At 39.0% G+C, this 19,901-nt stretch overlaps 1 protein-coding gene across 4 annotated transcripts; it reads left to right on the top strand.

The window, feature by feature from the left end:
• Nucleotides 1-4,157: 4,157 nt before the first annotated feature.
• On the top strand, nucleotides 4,158-18,040 carry scny (ubiquitin specific peptidase 36). Of its 4 annotated transcripts, none has more exons than XM_090180263.1 (16): nucleotides 4,158-4,266; nucleotides 4,737-4,979; nucleotides 5,048-5,243; nucleotides 5,310-5,549; nucleotides 5,608-5,718; nucleotides 5,779-5,890; nucleotides 5,961-6,028; nucleotides 7,557-7,627; nucleotides 7,694-7,854; nucleotides 7,912-8,230; nucleotides 10,912-10,966; nucleotides 11,039-12,571; nucleotides 15,127-15,294; nucleotides 15,362-15,465; nucleotides 16,574-16,678; nucleotides 16,763-18,040. In XM_090180263.1, the coding sequence occupies exons 2-16, from the start codon at nucleotides 4,917-4,919 to the stop codon at nucleotides 16,946-16,948; spliced, it is 3,492 nt and encodes a 1,163-aa protein (XP_090036389.1). In that variant the 5' UTR covers nucleotides 4,158-4,266; nucleotides 4,737-4,916; the 3' UTR covers nucleotides 16,949-18,040. The 4 variants fall into 4 exon arrangements, with proteins under 4 accessions (XP_090036389.1, XP_090036391.1, XP_090036390.1 ...); XM_090180265.1 differs by having other exon boundaries at nucleotides 4,166-4,266; nucleotides 4,808-4,979; XM_090180264.1 differs by lacking the exon at nucleotides 4,158-4,266 and adding an exon at nucleotides 4,312-4,438.
• The last annotated feature ends 1,861 nt before the right edge of the window (nucleotides 18,041-19,901 follow it).

The following is a 19,901-nucleotide window of genomic DNA, read 5'->3' as shown; positions in this document are numbered from 1 at the left end:
TCATAACAGTACTGTATATGATAAAATCATTGTAAAAGACGGTTCAGTGCACTGTCATACCATTTTATTATATTTTTTCTTTAAAAAACGTTTGCAAGACTATCCGAATATGTTTCTTTTCAATTTACTTGATTAAGATTTTCTAATTGAATATCGTTGTTTTTAATTTGTTTACACTCGTAACCCCCTGTCTAAAAAAGGTGTGATTTAGCTTCTGAAGTCTGGCGTACGTGGCACGGCCAATCAAATCAAATATTATCGTTAGGTAGTTAATCGATAATTTTCATATTTTTAAAAGTTTTTCCTTAAGCCGATATTGGCCGATACCGATATTAGAAAAATAGGCCGATATATCGGTGCACACAATCCCCCCCTATGTATTTAATATATTTTGAATATTAAATTTGAATTTGAACAAATTTTCAATCATCTTAACGTAATAAACGTACTATTCGCGACCTAAACGAGTCTAGGTGGCGTAACGGCGCTAGCTTCTATGATCTAGCGTCTGCTACAGACAAATTATAAGTGATAAGAACGTTTTTTCTTAAATAAACTTAATAATAATAATAATAATCCGCTAGGCTAATACCCAAAGCACCACCTTAGGCCTAAGTCATCAAGCGAATTTTGAAGCCTTTAATTCAGATGGCCGGGTTACAATGCGTAGGAGGGTGGTGGCCATAGAAATCTCATAGGTAACTAGAATGCTGCCGTGTAACTGGCAAATGGCCCAAACGCCGTGGCAAGACGAAGCCAGATCTCAGCCAATCAGAGCTCAAAGAGCGGTTCTGCCAAGAATTTAATGTTACCGGAGAGAATGACATCACCCATCTCCCGCTATAGTAGCGGAACCAAGGAGGATTATTATCCTCCTTGGCGGAACCACTCTACGGCCTCTCATTGGCTGAAGGTTCAAGGCGAACTGGCGTCAAGCTCGGCCGTAGGCAGCAGCATTCTAGTTACCTATGAGATTTCTATGGTGGTGGCAAGCCCTGCATGCCACGCGAGCCAACAGCTCCCTACACTAACTATTACCGTTAACCAAATATAATCAAACGATGCACAAATTATAAGTATCATTATTTATAAAGTCAAATTTAGGAATAACGATGAGGAAAAACTAATAGCGTCTGCTTTAGCCGCTACCTATCTAGGTTTCAATGGCGAACCAAAGGGGGCGTAGCGGTAGTATTCGGTCACGAATAATATACCAAGAGGAATTTTGTCGGAAATGAGCGTTTCTCATTAAGCACCCTGTTTTTAAAAACATTATCTCAATTACCCTGTCGTTTAACATAACTAATCCACTAAGTATTAACACCCCATGCATGAGTAGTTTTAACTCAAAGAAAGACCCATTAACACGCTTTGTTAATCACCCTGTCCATTAATTAATGAAAAATATTTCAATCACCCTGTACAGTAAATTAATAAGCGCACTGTAATAACCTAAGTATAACTTTCAACAAAATATCAACCATCCTGTACAATTACTCAATCACCCTGCCCTTAATCATAATTAGGGCACTAATTCTTATCAACCGAAGAGTTACTTTACCCCAAAAAATTCATTACAACGCTATATCAATCATCCTGAACAAATTTTCAATCATCCTGAACCAATCACCCTGTACATTAATTTGATAAGCGCACTATAACAACTTCAAAGGAATTTTTACCAAAATTAAGCAGCACTTTCTCAACAAACCAGTGCATTAACCAGTGAAAAATCAATTTTATCAATAACAAACGTGCGGTGCCTTAAAAAGCACACCATAACAGTGGCGTAGAGCCGTAGACAAGGGGGGGGGGTTTCCTGGTCCATACTCACCCCTGGGCCTACCTTTGACTGTACTAAATTTCCACCCCCTTCTTAACATTCCCATATTACAAACCCCCCCCCTTGGCGAATTTCTGACTACGCCACTGCACCATAAGTATCTACAGCTCGTAGAAATCTATGGACACAGTTCGTAAAGGGGTGGGGGGTCAAAATAACAAGTGAAATTGGTCACTTGCAATTTATTTTCTTTCAAGGAGAAAGATGGCGCTGGTATTCTGAATCTGGAATTGGTACGAAGCTCAAATTTCGAAATGAAAATCCTTTAACATTTTACTTCATACCTGTAGAGAGATATTCCTCGAACGGCGGCGGTTACGTACCAAGTGAAAATAATACCCTTAGAATTAAAAAAATCAAGTTTTGAAGCCCTTTTCACAAATCAGGAATTCCCAACTAATTTATAACATAGAGGTTTTAAATTTTTGAATTTCAATTTAATAATTAAAAATCTACTTAAAATAAAGTTATAATAGAAAATGGTCGAATAACTAAATTTTCACTTTGAAATTTTCATTGAATAAATCGCAACTTCAAGTTACTCTAAAATTAATCTACCTTTTAAAACAAATTATATAGTTTCTAAAAAACAAGTTACTTAATTCTAAAGTATGATAAAATAGAGTGAATTCTAGGAAGGTTGGGGTTAGTCCATTTTACGGTAGAATATGTTCGAAACAGAGTTACGATAAATTTAAAGCGGAAAACTTTTTTTAAACTCGCATAACCACTAACGAGATAATTATCTGCTAAAGTCTAAAGAAGAAATTTCGAGAATGGCCCATATGAATATTGGCTAAGTACTGTAACTGTACAGTCCTAGCATGGATTAAAAAATCCATGGACCCAGGACCTAGCTAGGAGGATGAATAGATCCTATACATCCTCCTAGGTCCTAGCTTCTAGGGCCCTAAAATCAGAGGCTTCCCTTCAACCAGAGAGTAAATTCTCTCTGCTTCAACCTAGGAATATGATCCGTATCAGACTTGTAAATAGTGTATATTTTTAAGAGAGTCCACTGGACCCGGACCCCTCCGCCGATCTATTTTTTCGACGAGTCCAAGACTCTTCCCCCTTTTTTCACCCCCTCGTTTAAATTTATATGTTCTTTAATCTCTCTTTATTCCTTCATTTGACATTCGAAAATAAATGTCACCTAAAAAAATTTTATGGTAATTATAAAAGAGACAGTCAGAAATCGAACTGCAGCATTATTTCATTATATATTCCCAACAACAAAGTTTAAATATTTTCATAAATAATTGTGATCGGGTAAATTAAAATGCTCGAAAATATTATCACAATTAATTGAACCATTAAAGTCATGATTTCAAACCCATCGGGCTTAATTATTTTTCTAACTTTATTAATTTTAATAAAACAAAATTTTTATATTCAATGGCACTGTTACAATTACTGTGCCTAATGGAATACAGAGTAACAGAGCAAGACTAACGAAGTATGGAAATTATTCCCCACACGGGCCACACCTGTTTAAGTTAAAAGAGGTTTTTCCCTGGTGGCCCAAGTTTTCCAAATTTTTCGTTGGTCATTGTCAATTTCTATAGGCCTAACAGATAAGTAGATAGGGGAGTTCTAGCTCCGTGGGGAGTCTAGATTATCTTTGGACCAAAGACTATATAAATTCTAGCTTATATAGTCTTTGCTTTGGACTAATATTCCAAGCAGTGATGGGCAATCTCCTCTCACCGTGAGATCAGTGAGAGCAATTGAGAGGAGGTGAGAGTTATCACAAAATTTTTAAAAATGCCCATCACTGATTCCGAAAGCTGACATAGCGACGGTCAGTATACTATACAGATGTCTCAAAGAGAAAAATAATTCTACTTTTTATTAAATTCTCGAAATATTTCCTCTTTTTACACAGCTAACGAAATAATTTGAGGGAGTCCCGTGGACTCTTTACTCCCTCTAAAGACATTTTTTTAGGAGTCCCGTGATTTTTTTCAGGGGTTTTTGACGCGTGGACTGCCGCTATTTACAAGTCTGATCCGTATCCTCCTAGCTTCAACGGCTACAATTTTACACGACAAACGTAACGTGTGCTCTAACGGAAACATATTTAACGATTTAAAATTATTTATAAATATAATAATTATAAGAACTTTAAAAAATAGCAATAAATAAAGCAAATTGTTTACTATTTAATCGATTTTAAATTATATTTTTAGTTGATTTTGAATATTATTTAACTTAGGGCTAAACGTCTTCACTGGGGCTCCGTTGTAAGGTTGTACCCAAAAATATCATTTCGATCAATAGATGGCTCTTTTTGTTTCTTTTTTCGTCATCAGTCCCGATGCATGATGGGAAAATCAATAAGTGCCCGGATCCGGGATTTTATATGCGGTATTAATAACCATTGTTTATGTTTTAATTTCAATATAAATATGGAAATTTCGGTAAGTTCACCTTGATTTTTGTTTCATAAATATTGTAGATTTCTGTTTTAAATGAATTGTACAAATTTCAAGGGTTGGCTTTTAAAAATCCCTTGTTATATACGTTTCTTTGGGTGCAGAACCTGGTCGTCAAGGCTTAAGAATACGCTTCAGACATTAGACATACATTAAAGTAACCACTGTTATTTAAGTATTTTAGAGGTAAATAATTCGGTGTTCACGTTAATTTTGATAAATTTTAGCGATTTGGGCTATAATCACACGTGTACCGTTAAATTTACGTTACATTATTGAATAAGTTGGATAGACCAAGTCCTAATGTAGCACATGTTTTTCAAATTAAATGGGGCAAATTTGAAGGACTGTTGTGTGGTAATCAACCTGTGTAAAAAAACTCAATTTCTAAGCCTTTGCTAAACATAATGGCTTACATAATTCTAAAAGATGGTAATTTAATTCCTTTTTTTCAGCGAGCAGCATTTTTGCTACTGAACCATCGTCATATTTTAGATCTTGATGCCATATTTGTTCCTTATTTAAGGCATCAAAATGGAAAACTGCCTTAAGCAAAGCTCAACAATATTATTTGGCTAAACCTTTACGTAAAATCGTTTGGCTTCCAAAAACAAGCCTTGTGCAGTTATATCAGAATGCTGGCATCTCATAGTCAAATATCAAACAAAATTACTAGTTCTTTATCTATAGGAAAGCAGGTATTTTGATAATATATAAACAACTTCATTCCCAAAACTATTAATTAATTAACTAATAAAATTTTCAGGTGGCTAGTGGTTCTCATTCTAATCTGCTATCCTCACACATTGATTTTGCACCCAGTGCAAATGATCATGCAATGACCACCAATGCTTTAAAAGCAAAATACCGCACATTTGGTATTGATAACGACAACAACAAAATGTTACCAGAAGTTCATATGAATGGTCAAACAAAATTTATGAGTCACAAATCTTTGAAAAGTAGGGAATTATTGCACTTTTAAATTTTCTTATAATGTTAAATGTCTAAATATTTTTAATATTTAGCTGCACAAAATGGAGTTGAAGATAACAATCGTAATTTTTTACCGGATGGCATACCACAACCCAAAGTTCAGCTTTACAATCCTTTGAAGATCCAACTTGAATGGAAGCAGACTCACAAAATTGGAGCTGGACTCGTAAATCTTGGAAATACGTGTTTCATGAATACGGTTTTGCAATGTCTCACGTATTGTCCTCCTCTCGCTAACTATTTGATGTTTGAAGAAGATCATTGTGCAAAATGTTAGTCCTTAACTTTTTTATAAAAATTTTACAACTAAATGCCAAAATTACTTTTTAGGCAAGTTAGCGAATTTCTGTTTGATGTGTGAAATGCAGAAGCATATAAGGCGTGTTATGGAACATCATGGTCAAGCTATTAAACCGCTTAATATTTACCAAAAACTTAGATGTAAGTTTTAGAAGTATTTACTTTTTCTCCGCTTTGCTAATACTCTTTGTCATTTTTCAGCTATAGCTAAACATTTTCAATTTGGTCGTCAAGAGGATGCGCATGAGTTCCTACGATATGTTGTTGATCATTTGTGGAAAGCTTCTCTCGCTAACTCTCACACTGATTTCAAGTTAGTTAGATATTAATAGATTTACTAGCAAATTTGTGGGTCAGTGGCTTAAAATTTTAATTAATTTTAGATTGGATCCTACTAGTAAAGAAACTACAGTCATAAACTATATCTTTGGAGGGTACAATAGAAGTCAAGGTGATTTTTTTCTGCTAATGACTTAAATTTTGTGTAATGATAGTTCTAGAAAATAAGCATGTTTGATTTAACGGTTGAATATCAACACACCAACGCATGTCAGATTGTTTTTGGATACTTTAGATGATACTGAACATTTCTGTGTCAAAATTAATTTGTGGAAATGAAAATTCGCTGAGATATTAATTTTTGAATATTAACCAAAATAAGCGTTTTCTAGCATTACTTTTCCGTTGGTGGTATAGCAAGGTACACAAAATTTTCCATTTTGTGCAATATTGGGCGGGGACAATGTATATTATTTTCGATATTTTCATGGTAATATGTCCTCTAGGTTGTCATTATATTTTGGTATTTTTTAAAGGATACTTTTTTCACTATCCTTGTGTCCGGAGATAGGTGCTTTACAAAAATTACAGAGGGCATGAGGGCAGTTAAACAAAGTTTTGCAAAAGAGCGTGGCCATGTAAAAAGTTTTACTAACATCTAATTTACGCTAGTTTAACCATCCGCAAATAAAAATTGGACAATGCTTTACTTTTATTGCATATTTATTTCTTTTAAGCCAGCCGCGTATCCTACTTCACCTACAACAATGAAGCGCGCCGAATTTTGGTGAAAGGTAACACTAAAAAATGTTAATTTTCAAAAATTAATATTTCCGTAAATTTTCATTTCTGCAAAATAATTTTTACACAGAAATATTCAGTATGGGCTAAAGTATAAAAAAAAAAATTTGTTGGTGTGTTGATATTTTGCCGATTTAACTAATTATTTTGATGCATGTGTGAGTACTTAATTACGTTTGCGTAATTGTCTCCGCAACACAAGTGACCACGAAACTTTCCTTTTTCATTCACAATTTATTTTTTGACATGCGATAAGAGATACATGGTGACATGTTTCCTTGAATTTATCCAAACCAAACATGAGTAGAGGGTGGGTTGCTTTGGAAATTAACTGCTCATGTGGACATTTTCTGCACCAATGACTTTTCACTATGTCCTTGTGCCCGACCACTTGAGTTCCCGTTTACTGGAAAAACTCCCTACACTTAAGACCTAGACTAAAATCCCCTAGTACTCAAGACACTATAAATGCTAAAATTAATAGGCGCTAGCATAAATTCTTTGTCTTGTTCTACTTGTTAAAAGGTCCTACAAGCTGCTAATATTTTGTTTGCGCGATATACCTCAAGCCCATTTACGCTGTGGGACTTTTTAATAAGTTGAACAATTTTCATTGGTCAAACCTTTACGCTGAACGCTTAACGGTAGCAGGCGCTAAAGCGTCTTAGTAATGAAAAATGCATGACTTTTGACGGGTTACGTTCTCCTTGTGTGTGGTCCTGTGTTTTTTTGCTCCTAGATGATAGCATCTATTGCAGAAATGACATTTTTCATTCAGCTTAATCTAGAAATGCAATTTTATGATAAGCTTACTTAAGATAAATTTCTGAATTTTGAGATTAAATTCGAAAACCAAAATAAAGGCGCGCGTTAATTTAATTTTTTATTTTTAAAATTAGTCATTTGTCTGAATTGCCAAGGACGAAGTAACACCTATGATCACTTTATGGATTTTATTTTAGATATTAAGGTTTGTTATTTTACTATTGCTAATGGTTGTTGAGGAGTATAATTAAATTTTAAATTATTTCCTCAGAATGTTTCTAGTCTGGAAGGTGCACTTAAGAAATTTATAGAACCTGAAATGCTCGAGGATGATAACGCTTACAAATGTCCCAAATGCGGTACCAAAGTAAGGGCTGAAAAGAAGTTCACCGTCCATCGTGCGCCTAACGTTGCTACTTTCCAATTTAAAAGGTAATTTTTAGTGTTATGTTTGTGATTTGTTCAGTAATTAATTAATCTTGACCTTAGATTCGACTACAACCGTATGTTTGGAGGTAAAATCACTAAGCACGTATCGTATCCAGAGAAGTTGGATTTGAGGCCGTTTATGTCTGAAAACAAAGGAAGTCCTGTAGTCTATAAGCTTAGTTCTGTGCTCGTGCATATGGGCCATACCTGCAATTCAGGCCATTATTATTGCTATGTCCGAAATTCTAATGGTTTGTGGTATGTCATGGATGATACGAGAGTCAGCCAAGTTAGCCAGAATCAAGTCCTGTCACAACAAGCTTATGTTTTATTCTATGTCAAAGTACAACCACTGTCTGTCTCAAAAGGACTAATTAAGGTATGCTCATTCTTCTTTTAAACACTATACCTTTTGGGCTCATATAGGTAGTACAGTATTAGAGTTGTGCATACTCAATATCATTATCATTCGGCCCTAGGCTCAGCCCTTCGGCCCTAGGCTTAGGAATTCATTTATTAAAAGTTTGCTTAGCCCTTTGGCCTTAGGCTTAGCACTTCTGCCCTAGGCTTAGCACTTCTGCCCTAGGCTTAGCACTTCTGCCCTAGGCTTAGCACTTCTGCCCTAGGCTTAGCACTTCTGCCCTAGGCTTAGCACTTCGGCCCTAGGCTTAGCACTTCGGCCCTAGGCTTAGCACTTCGGCCCTAGGCTTAGCACTTCGGCCCTAGGCTTAGCACTTCGGCCCTAGGCTTAGCACTTCGGCCCTAGGCTTAGCACTTCGGCCCTAGGCTTAGCACTTCGGCCCTAGGCTTAGCACTTCGGCCCTAGGCTTAGCACTTCGGCCCTAGGCTTAGCTCTTCGGCCCTAGGCTTTGCTCTTCGGCCCTAGGCTTTGCTCTTCGGCCCTAGGCTTTGCTCTTCGGCCCTAGGCTTTGCTCTTCGGCCCTAGGCTTTGCTCTTCGGCCCTAGGCTTTGCTCTTCGGCCCTAGGCTTTGCTCTTCGGCCCTAGGCTTTGCTCTTCGGCCCTAGGCTTAGCACTTCGGCCCTAGGCTTAGCACTTCGGCCCTAGGCTTAGGAATTCATTTATTAAAAGTTTGCTTAGCCCTTTGGCCTTAGGCTTAGCCCTTTGGCCTTAGGCTTAGCACTTCTGCCCTAGGCTTAGCACTTCTGCCCTAGGCTTAGCACTTCTGCCCTAGGCTTAGCACTTCGGCCCTAGGCTTAGCACTTCGGCCCTAGGCTTAGCACTTCGGCCCTAGGCTTAGCACTTCGGCCCTAGGCTTAGCACTTCGGCCCTAGGCTTAGCACTTCGGCCCTAGGCTTAGCACTTCGGCCCTAGGCTTAGCACTTCGGCCCTAGGCTTAGCACTTCGGCCCTAGGCTTAGCACTTCGGCCCTAGGCTTAGCACTTCGGCCCTAGGCTTAGCACTTCGGCCCTAGGCTTAGCACTTCGGCCCTAGGCTTAGCACTTCGGCCCTAGGCTTAGCCCTTCGGCCCTAGGCTTAGCCCTTCGGCCCTAGGCTTAGCCCTTCGGCCTTAGGCTTAGCCCTTCGGCCTTAGGCTTAGCCCTTTGGCCTTAGGCTTAGCACTTCTGCCCTAGGCTTAGCACTTCTGCCCTAGGCTTAGCACTTCGGCCCTAGGCTTAGCACTTCGGCCCTAGGCTTAGCACTTCGGCCCTAGGCTTAGCACTTCGGCCCTAGGCTTAGCACTTCGGCCCTAGGCTTAGCACTTCGGCCCTAGGCTTAGCACTTCGGCCCTAGGCTTAGCACTTCGGCCCTAGGCTTAGCACTTCGGCCCTAGGCTTAGCACTTCGGCCCTAGGCTTAGCACTTCGGCCCTAGGCTTAGCACTTCGGCCCTAGGCTTAGCACTTCGGCCCTAGGCTTAGCACTTCGGCCCTAGGCTTAGCACTTCGGCCCTAGGCTTAGCTCTTCGGCCCTAGGCTTTGCTCTTCGGCCCTAGGCTTTGCTCTTCGGCCCTAGGCTTTGCTCTTCGGCCCTAGGCTTTGCTCTTCGGCCCTAGGCTTTGCTCTTCGGCCCTAGGCTTAGTCTTGGATTAATAATATGCTACTGGATATTGCACTACAGCCTTCGCTAAGGCATTTTAGGCCGTCTCTAAAGTCGCCTGTTAAAGAGCGGGCGGGATGAAATTGCCAGGGGAAACGGTGTGACAAACTCTTTGGAGTAGGCGCGGGATTTCAAAAATAACGGTTTGAAATTTCATTTGCGTAAATAATTAAAGGTTATTTCCTGAGTAAAAATCAAAAAGCTTTTTTACCAAAGGAATAATAGAATTGGAAGCATTTCTTTTGGAGCTGGGATTGTTCTCTATCTTCGTTTGGGATTCCCAATGCCTCATAAGTGTCCTAACAATTCATTATAATTAACACGTGGCAGCCTCTCTGCCTATACTGTAAAGCACACTGTAAAGCTTGTATCACGGAAACAAGAAGTCACATTGTTTCGGCACTAGATGGCATTGAGTGTTTCCAGTGAATTTTGAGAGATGCCTAAAAATTGTAGTGCAATATCCAGTAACATTTCATTAATCCAAGGCTTAGCCCTTTGGCCCTGTTCTTAGCCCTTTGGCCCTGTTCTTAGCCCTTTGGCCCTGTTCTTAGCCCTTTGGCCCTGTTCTTAGCCCTTTGGCCCTGTTCTTAGCCCTTCGGCCCTGGGCTTAGCCCTTTGGCCCTGGGCTTAGCCCTTTGGCCCTGGGCTTAGCCCTTTGGCCCTGGGCTTAGCCCTTCGGCCCTGGGCTTAGCCCTTCGGCCCTTGGCCTTAGGCTTAGGAATTCATTCATTAAAAGTTTGCTTGGACCTTGGTTGGTGCCTTGGGGATTAGCCTATCTCGTTATTATTATTATTCAACCCTAGTCATAACCAAGGCCTTAATCAAAAGGAGAGGCTACACAACACTAGGAGGTCAAATATGGCTACGGTTTTAGTTTCCTATATTGTTGTTTTGAAAAAATTCCCAGAATTACATGAATGGGCCATTATAAAGAATTATCATCAATCATCACTTCACTACACCAAAACCTTAACATTTTTTAATTTCAATCCATTTATAGAAACCAACTACTGGTTTGCCTTCGAACAATAAATTAATTAAAAATGGAACAATGGGTAAGATTTTTCTATTAGTTTTTAATGTAATAACTGGTGATTCATAATTGTAATTTTTTTATGGGGAAAAAGGACCTAACTTGGAATCACGACCTGGGCTACCTCAATCCCCATACATGAATCATCATCATTCTTGTATTTCCAACTCATCCACTCCTCTGCCGAATGCCAACCCTAGTTCATTGCCAAATGGCAAAGGGTCATTTAACCCAAACGGAAACAGTCCTCGCCCCACTTCTTTTGCCAACAACCATCACCTCAAAAGAGATAAAATATCTTTTGATATTAAACGACAAATTGCACCAGTGTCAACGAGTAAAACCAACGGTAACGGTGGAAGTAGCAATTTGAACATTTATCGTCCAGAACTAGGAGTTTTGGTGAAAGGCAATGAGACCAAATCCAATAGTGTTCCTAAACCCGCGATGAATGTGGTGAATAACGCGACTGTGACTAAAACCCTCGTGCCTTACACTGGTGATTCTTCCGAAACTGATGACGAGAAACCCTTGCCCTCAAATAAGATGGTTAATGGTCATTGCAATGTTAAGAAAGACACTCTGAAATTGTCCGAAATACCTTTACCGGGTGAAAAAGATAAAGTTACAGGAGAAAAGCAGAATTTGCTACCTCAGGACTCTTTACGTGGACAGTTTGACCAACCTACTTGCTTAGAAAAATGCATACCTAAAATGACCTTGCCTGTTGGAAACAGAGCTGTGGAAAATGTGAGACTTAAGTCAACATCCAGCTGGAATGTACTTGAAGAACGCAACCATTCACCATCAATAACATCTAACTCCAGTAATTGTAGCGTAAATTCAACTACAGATTGGAATGTTACTGAGCAAGATAATGCTAAGGTGGTCCCGAAGAGGGAGCGAGGGTGCATTGGCTGGTCTATTAAGTCGAAAGACGCTGCTTTGATGTTACCTTCATCTAGTACTAGCACCAAATTTGATTCTGTGGATACATTTTCTACATTCAGCACCACGTCCTCTACTAAAGTTTCGCGTGATTTTTCAATTGATAGTGATAAAAGCTCTTCAACTACAAGTGAAAATAGAATCTCCAATGATTCTGGGCATCGGGAAAACGGTGTAATTAATAGTGAAGTGGACCGTTTAGGGCCGCCTCCCAATTGTTTTCCAGGCCGCGGGGAACCCGATCGTTGCGAAAGACAGTTTCCAAATAGAGACCCCCAAGGCAGGGGCGAAAGAACTTCCCCCAAACTTGAATATAGTGGGAAGTCAAACAACCAAACACCCTCCAAAGGTGCGAACTACGATTCTAGGGTCATTAATCGGAAACGTTGGCGGAATAACGTTGATAGCGGTGATGAAAAGGGCGATATTTCACTGTTTAAGAAGTACAAAACTAACGGGGGAGAATCAGATCGAGAGCCCATCTCTGGGACGCCGTCGCAAAACAAGCACTGTAACGGAAGAGTTGATCAATTAAGTCTGAATCAGTCCTGTGATAAAACTAAAGTTTGTATAAAGAATCGTAGAAAAAGATCTGATGATGAGTCTTCAGAGTCAAGTTACGAATGGATTGAAAAGACCAAGGAAACCGTAGAAGCTGAAAAGACCAAGTCAAGTTCTGGTAAGTACCAATTATATTTTTTAGTTAGTGATAGCAGGATATATTACATTTCTTTTGGGAAGTTGATTTGCTTTATGAGTTGTACTGTTTGAAGAATATGATTAGGTTCCATTTATTTTGTCGTGAAACACCTGAAAGTTAGCTTTTAAGGGTAGTTTCTGTGGGAGAGTTTCGTTTGGCCGACTTCTCATTTGGCCGACTGCACATTTGGCCGACTGAGAAGCTGGCCTAATGGGCAGTCGGCCAAATGGACAGTGCATTTGACCGACTGCTCATTTGGCCAACTGCTCGTTTGGCCGACTGCTCGTTTGGCCGACTGCTCGTTTGGCCGACTGCTCGTTTGGCCGACTGCTCGTTTGGCCGACTGCTCGTTTGGCCGACTGCTCGTTTGGCCGACTGCTCGTTTGGCCGACTGCTCGTTTGGCCGACTGCTCGTTTGGCCGACTGCTCGTTTGGCCGACTGCTCGTTTGGCCGACTGCTCGTTTGGCCGACTGCTCGTTTGGCCGACTGCTCGTTTGGCCGACTGCTCGTTTGGCCGACTGCTCGTTTGGCCGACTGCTCGTTTGGCCGACTGCTCGTTTGGCCGACTGCTCGTTTGGCCGACTGCTCATTTGGCATTTGGACGATACTAGGTGCGTTTGGCTAAGTACTGTCCTCTAGGTCGCGTTTTAGAAGGCCCAGCTGGGTTATAAAGATCGGGGCTGGGGGGGCGCCGGTCCGGCCCCCCAGCGTTCGAGCGAAGCGAGTGCGCGGCGCCGTTAGGCGCCAATACTTAGAATAAATTGCCAGTTCTATAAGTCAACCTAACACTAAAGACATAGATAAGGACAGGCTATAGTATAAGAGTCGGTCTAATGAGAAGTCGGCGAAATGAGTAGTCGGCGAAATGAGTAGTCGGCGAAATGAGTAGTCGGCGAAATGAGTAGTCGGCGAAATGAGTAGTCGGCGAAATGAGTAGTCGGCGAAATGAGTAGTCGGCGAAATGAGTAGTCGGCCAAACGAGCAGTCGGCCAAACGAGCAGTCGGTCAAACGAGTAGTCGGTCAAACGAGTAGTCGGTCAAACGAGCAGTCGGCCAAACGAGCAGTTGGTCAAACGAGTAGTCGGACAAATGAGCAGTTGGTCAAATGGGCTGCTCATTTGGCCGATGAGAATTTTGGCTAAAAGAGTAGTCGGCCAAATGAGTAGTCGGCCAAATGAGTAGTCGGCCTAATGAGTAGTCGGCCATATGGTCTGCTCATTTGGCCGACCGAAAAGTCGACCAAATGAGCTGTCGGCCAAATGGGCAGTCGGACATATGAGCAGTTGGCCAAATGAGGAGTCGGCCAAATGCACCCCACCCGTTTCTGTGAACATATCAAAGGGGAGGGGTTATGTTAAATTGTATTTAAAATTACTATTATCTGAGGTTCTATGAGTAGACCATATTAGGGGACCCTGTTGTAGGGCCTTAATGGTTTTTTTGAAAAATTTGGGTGAAATCAAGTTGAAGTTTAGTGGCCTGCGTCCCATGCAATGCAATTCTCATCAATGATATCACAATGCTTGCCTCAGAAAATATTTTGAAGAGCTAGGTGGAAAACCCTTGAATGGGATGTTTTGAAGATTTTATCTGAATATTATCAATTTTTTCCCCCATTAAAAACTAGTTTTTTCCTAATCCTGACTAAAAGACATGTTTGCTAATACATTAATTCTATCAACCACAATAGGATTATTTATAGGCACAATTTTGCACGCTGTATCTAAAATAAAAAAATAGTGTGCACTTTTATCATTAACTGTACAATAAAACTAAAGACAGCCCAATTAAACTTAGTAGGCTCTCATATCTACTTCTTCGTGATTCTATGGACAGTCTTCTCTAGTCATAGAATTGGACTCAATGGAAGGTTCATTGTTTTTTCTTACTGATATTGAATTGTACAGCTCCTTTTTTGATGTTGTTTTAAAATCCACACCAAGGAGTCATTTAGCTGAAATTTCATAGCAATTGGAGATTTTATAGATTTCAGATTCTTTGCTATCATTGATATAAAATGGGGCTATTGCATTTTCATGAATGCAAATATACGCAATTTGTTCTAAGCACCTTCTCAAAATAAAGCTCTTTAAATGTACAGTTCAATTCTTCATTGCCTTCCATTTGGCAGGCTTAGAAAGCTTTATTGAGTACCGTATTTAATAAAATGTATGATGTTTGAACTATATCTACAATTAATTTTAAAATACAATGTCCAAAATAACAAAGGTGAAAGTAAACCACAACAATAATAACGATTTTAGGTAATATTATGTTTTCCATATGTGTTTTATTCACTTTAAGCACTTAAACAAAGTTACATAGAATGTTATGGTGAACCAAAATAAAATAATATAAATTAGCACAAGGTTGCCAGGTAATCGGCAACCGGAGCACCCGGGGGGGAACGAGTTAAGAACTGAAAATTAAGATAAGAAGTTAAAAGGTTTTTTATCCCTATTTATAAATAGCCAATCAGCAATTGCTTTTCTGTATTGGACAATAACCATTTTTTGTTTAAATTTTTTTTTAGCACCCAGTAAAAATTGGGATTCTGATATAAAAGATGGTTTCAAAAGAACCCAAGATGGCATACACAATAACGTTACGACTAATGGTGGTACAACTTGGGATGGCAGCAGAAAGAGTGACGTTGTTTCTGAGCTCTTGGAACATTCTGGAAAAGGATTTAATGGCAATGGTACTTTCTGATTGCAATAAATCACTTTACCATGAATGCCACAAGTTAATAACTTTGATTTATGTAGGAGTTAACACTTGGGATGGTAGTCAAAGCTATTTCAATGATAAAGAGAGCTATAAGAAGAGACATTTCTCTGAAGATTATGATGACGAATTCGACAAAGGAAAGGTAATTAGTACTTTTTATATGCTTTGTTTGATTTGGGTGATGAATAATCATTTTATTACAACTTTAACTGGCGTGGCGAGTAACTTAAAGGGAGTAGAACCTTATCCCTTTAAATACTTGACGCTTATTTTAAATTCTTTGACTGTCTACAGTCACAGCAATGTTCACTCTTAAAATAACCTAAAAAGTCACGATTCATTCTCACTCAAACTTGGAGAATTTAATATGTTCCAGTTACACTTGGCTACACTTGGTTTTTCTTCTAAAGATAAACTACATTTCTTTCGTTAATGAAAAAAACAATTATTTAGGGAATGGTGTCTAAGAATCTATCACCGCAATACCACTATAGAAAGAAATAGATGATTCTCACATGTAATCAATCTTACGGTAGTTCTTAAATAAATGTATTTCAATTAGAGGGAAACGAAAGTGGTCAGGTACAGGGATGTACAAACCGTTGTTGATTGGAAAAAATTTCTGGGAGTAGTAATTTTTCAAAACCACCTAAACTCACCCCTTTCGTGGAGTAAGGGGAAGACAAAATAGAAAATTTTTGGGTCCATTATTTGAAACATGTCACCATGCACTATCAACCGTTGGAGTTGAGATATGTTAAAATTGTGCTGAAGAGAAATTAAGTAACTGAATTCGCTGCACTGTACATTTTTCCACTTCCCTGTGCCGCTCCAATTGCATTACCCTTTAATTTGTATTTTAATGGTTAGAAAGAGCAGTTGTGGTGAGTTAACTATTATTGGCACGTAAGTAAGCATAATGTGGCCTGAGCTAAACCTTTTGGTGTAAATTTAGTTTCATGGTCACAACTGTCTTCCTTAGACGTGCCAAGTGTACACTGATTAGTATTGAATTATTGATGTCTCAAAATTTTTTCTAAATATCTACAGTCAAAACCATTGTAAATTTTAAAACAGATAGTTCCAGATCATAAAGTTATTACAATGGTGTAAATTTTAACACCGATTATTGGTGCAGGATGTTGAAAAACCTGCGTATATTTTAGACTTCTTTCTATATCAGGGAATTGCTAATAAGAATGCATCCTGGAATGTTAAGTGTACTTTCATTAAAAATTTAAATCCTGCAGGTAAAGAAAGTCAAGAAACGTTATTCAGAACCAGACTTCAATTCAAGGAACTCATTTCAACAGTATCAACAATACAGACAAGACCGACCAAATCATTTTAACAATGTAAGTCTTATAAACCTTTTTCTACCACTAACCATTATTCTATTAACGAATTATTTTTATATTTTGTAACTTGATGCTTTTCAGGACCGATATTGCTGGAACCGCAATTTTCAATCTAATGGCACAAATTACAACAGTGAAAAATATTCGAATAACTACTCTTACAAGGGTAATGGTAACAATCGCTATCGCTACCAGAATAACAACTACCAAAACCATAACAAGTCTCATCATCGCTACCCCAACCATAATTACAACAATTCGCGCTAGAAATTTGTGATCTAGCTTCTGCTTTAACTAAAAAAAAACATTCTGTCCAATTTGCAAAAGACTATAATGACAGATTTTGCTAAATTGACTGGTTTCAAAATTCATTTTGCGCATAAAATACCACTACATGTTAGGGTATTTAATGCATTTATATAAGTGTCTGGACCCAAACTTATAGAGGTAGTGACATGCTCAAAAAAGTAATTTTGAGCTTGCTCAATAGCAATTTTTGCTAAGCCTAATATTAGGCTTAACGGATTTTAACATTTTTTTTAGTTTTAACTCTGGGTTTTTGTTTAAACGGGAAAACTTTCAACCCAATTAAAAATTGCGATATAGGGAACAGTTTTGCGCAAGCTACTGCAACTGGGGTACCATCTTACGTTTAATGAAACTTAAGGAAGATAACTGTATATTGTAGTAATTTTTTCATGGAACTGAGAATGTAGAGCGGAGTGGTTATTCTAATAATTCATCGTGTAAATACAGTTTATATGTTATAAATATAATAAATTTACCATGATACTACAAGGTAGCAAAAATTTAATGAAACCAAAATGATAAACCAAATAGTTGCGTTTATATTAAATTACCATTAACTAACCCAGTGAAATTATCTTCCCTTTCATCGTAGGTAAATGAGTTTACCAACTTTTGTGAAAAAAATGGCTAATCATTTAAATGAAAAATTGTATATTTATGAAGGGGGTGGGAAAGGGGGTTTGTTTAGGGTTAAAAAAATTGGGCAATAATAGATATATAGTTAGGTTTTAAAAATGAACATTTAACATAGAGGCATAAAACATTTTGCGCATATAATCTATTTACATTTTTGTTGAAAACTGCACTACGTGAAACATAGGAAATTCATAAATACTGTTGTAAATATAGGTATACAAAAACTTTATAAAACTCTCAGGTGCCATTTTCTTGAAATACGAATAACGATAAAAACTCATTCCTCTTTCTCGTATTTGTTACTAAAAATGGACATCCACAAACAAATGTTTCAATTTGGTTTTGTAAATATGAGCGTTTTACAAGTCAAGTTTCTCCTGATTCCGTGTTCTATGAGAATATTAAAAAGTCACACTCATAATTTGCAGTTATTTTCACCCTATCAATAACACCATAAGTAACATAATAATAATAAGTATGTCAATTATGAAAAATTAACACTGAACTGATTTTCAGGGCTCCATAGTGTATCACTGACCCGTAACCAGCTGCCAAAACTCTGGAGCGCATAAGTTTTTTGTTGGGGGCAGCCAATGCCTTGATACTAAAAATCGTAATTTTTAACTCTCACTCCTGAAATTAGTAAATATACCAAAATTGGCTCTATTTTGTAATTTTTTAAATTATATTAAAAACATCGGTAACCATGTTATATGATACTAGTTTGTAGTGAGCAATCAATTTTTTTTGGGTCGGTTAGGTTGGGGATGCTTATTATTATTATTATTGAGTGGGGTGGCAAGCCAAACACTTCGACCTAAGGTCCATTGTGCATCCCCAAACTGGGTGACTTAAACAAGTCTTATTGCTGACACAAAGCTTAAAATCTGCCTGGCCGTGATGTTAGAGACGTCATACGTCTCCAACTGATGCATACCCAAATGCTCAAACCTCTGGGCTGCATAGTAATCGCAGCTACAGAGTACATGTGAGGCAGTTTCCTCCTCAGCTTTGACCATCAATCTCAGACCATTGTCTGAGTTGACGATCTGACATAAACTTGGAGATCAAGCCGCGCACAAGTCCCCGGGAGATGGGGAGAGCAGGTTCCCAAGATGCCCCTTATGCCCAGGTACCCATCAAAGTTGAACTCTATTATGCAACCCAAGAGCACAGAGGAAATCTAAGCAGCTAAGAACCAGTTTAGAAAGAATACTATACTGGCTGAGAGCTCTAAGAGCGGCCTGGCTATCCGAATAAATCTGGATAAGCTTCCCTTGATACCCCTGATGTAAACAGTAAGCAACGCAGGAGCAAATGGCAAAAATTTCCGCCTGGAAAATTATTAGTAAGGCCCCGCACCAGTTCCATAGTGGGCCTTAGACCCATCAGTGAACCAGATGATCTCTCCTCTGGTACCGAGGGTCATGTTACTCCACTCCGCACGGCTACGGAAGTTGACCTCAAAAGGTTTACTAAAGTGAAGTTTAGTAACCATCATATCAGAACCCATTGTCAGAATCGGAATCTGATTGGAAATATCCCGAAAAAGCTTGGTGTGGCTTTGCTCCCAATTATTAGCTTTCCACCAGCCATTTTGGTTAAGCCTATAGGCACCTAAAAAGGCAGCTTCCTCAATAAAAAGATGGAGAGGAAGCATGTTCAGGAGTATTTCCAGAGAAGCGCTTGGGGCTGTTCTCATGGCTCCTGTAATGCCGACACAAGCCAGCCTTTGTAGAGTGCGCAGATCAAACTGCACAGTCCTTAAAGTAACTCTTGGCCACCAGACCACAGCTGCATAAGACAGGATAGGTCTGATGATCATGGTGTACAGCTCTGGGGCTTAGGCCCCAGGTCTTGCTAACTGCACTTCTAGTTCTCCAAAATAACATTTTGCCCTTCTTGACTATATAGTCAAGGTGTGGCTTCCATGTTAGTTTGCTATCCAGGATAACCCCGAGGTACTTCACCTCGGTGCTCTCCACTAGGTCCTTTCCAAATAAGGAAATACCCTCGAAAATGCCTTTTATCCTTTTACGAGTAAAAGGAACCAAGACAGTTTTATTAGGATTAACCATGAGGTTGACCTCTCTGCACCAGCTCTCAACTGATGCTAGGGCCCTCCTCATTACGTCCTTCACTGTTACCGGGAATTTCCCAGTAATGATGATAGCAATATCATCAGCGTAACCGTAACAGCGGCATCCTCCCCTGTTCAACCTCCGAACAAGTTCATCCACCACCAGGCACCACAGAAGGGGAGAAAGAACCCCCC

The sequence above is a fragment of the Leiobunum rupestre genome, chromosome 1, assembly GCF_980474605.1.
Source record: "Leiobunum rupestre chromosome 1, qqLeiRupe1.1.hap1, whole genome shotgun sequence".
In the NCBI taxonomy this organism is placed as follows: domain Eukaryota; kingdom Metazoa; phylum Arthropoda; class Arachnida; order Opiliones; family Sclerosomatidae; genus Leiobunum; species Leiobunum rupestre.
Note: the sequence above shows the minus strand (reverse complement) of the source record. Positions and strands in the feature narration are given on the sequence as shown.

Bases quoted from the DNA above. Each gene is read 5' to 3' on its own strand.
- scny (XM_090180263.1), top strand. From the start codon at position 4,917: ATGCTGGCATCTCATAGTCAAATATCAAACAAAATTACTAGTTCTTTA. The intron at 5,891-5,960 runs GTTAGTTAGATA...AATTAATTTTAG, and splicing joins AACTCTCACACTGATTTCAA to ATTGGATCCTACTAGTAAAG. The intron at 8,231-10,911 runs GTATGCTCATTC...ATCCATTTATAG, and splicing joins TCTCAAAAGGACTAATTAAG to AAACCAACTACTGGTTTGCC.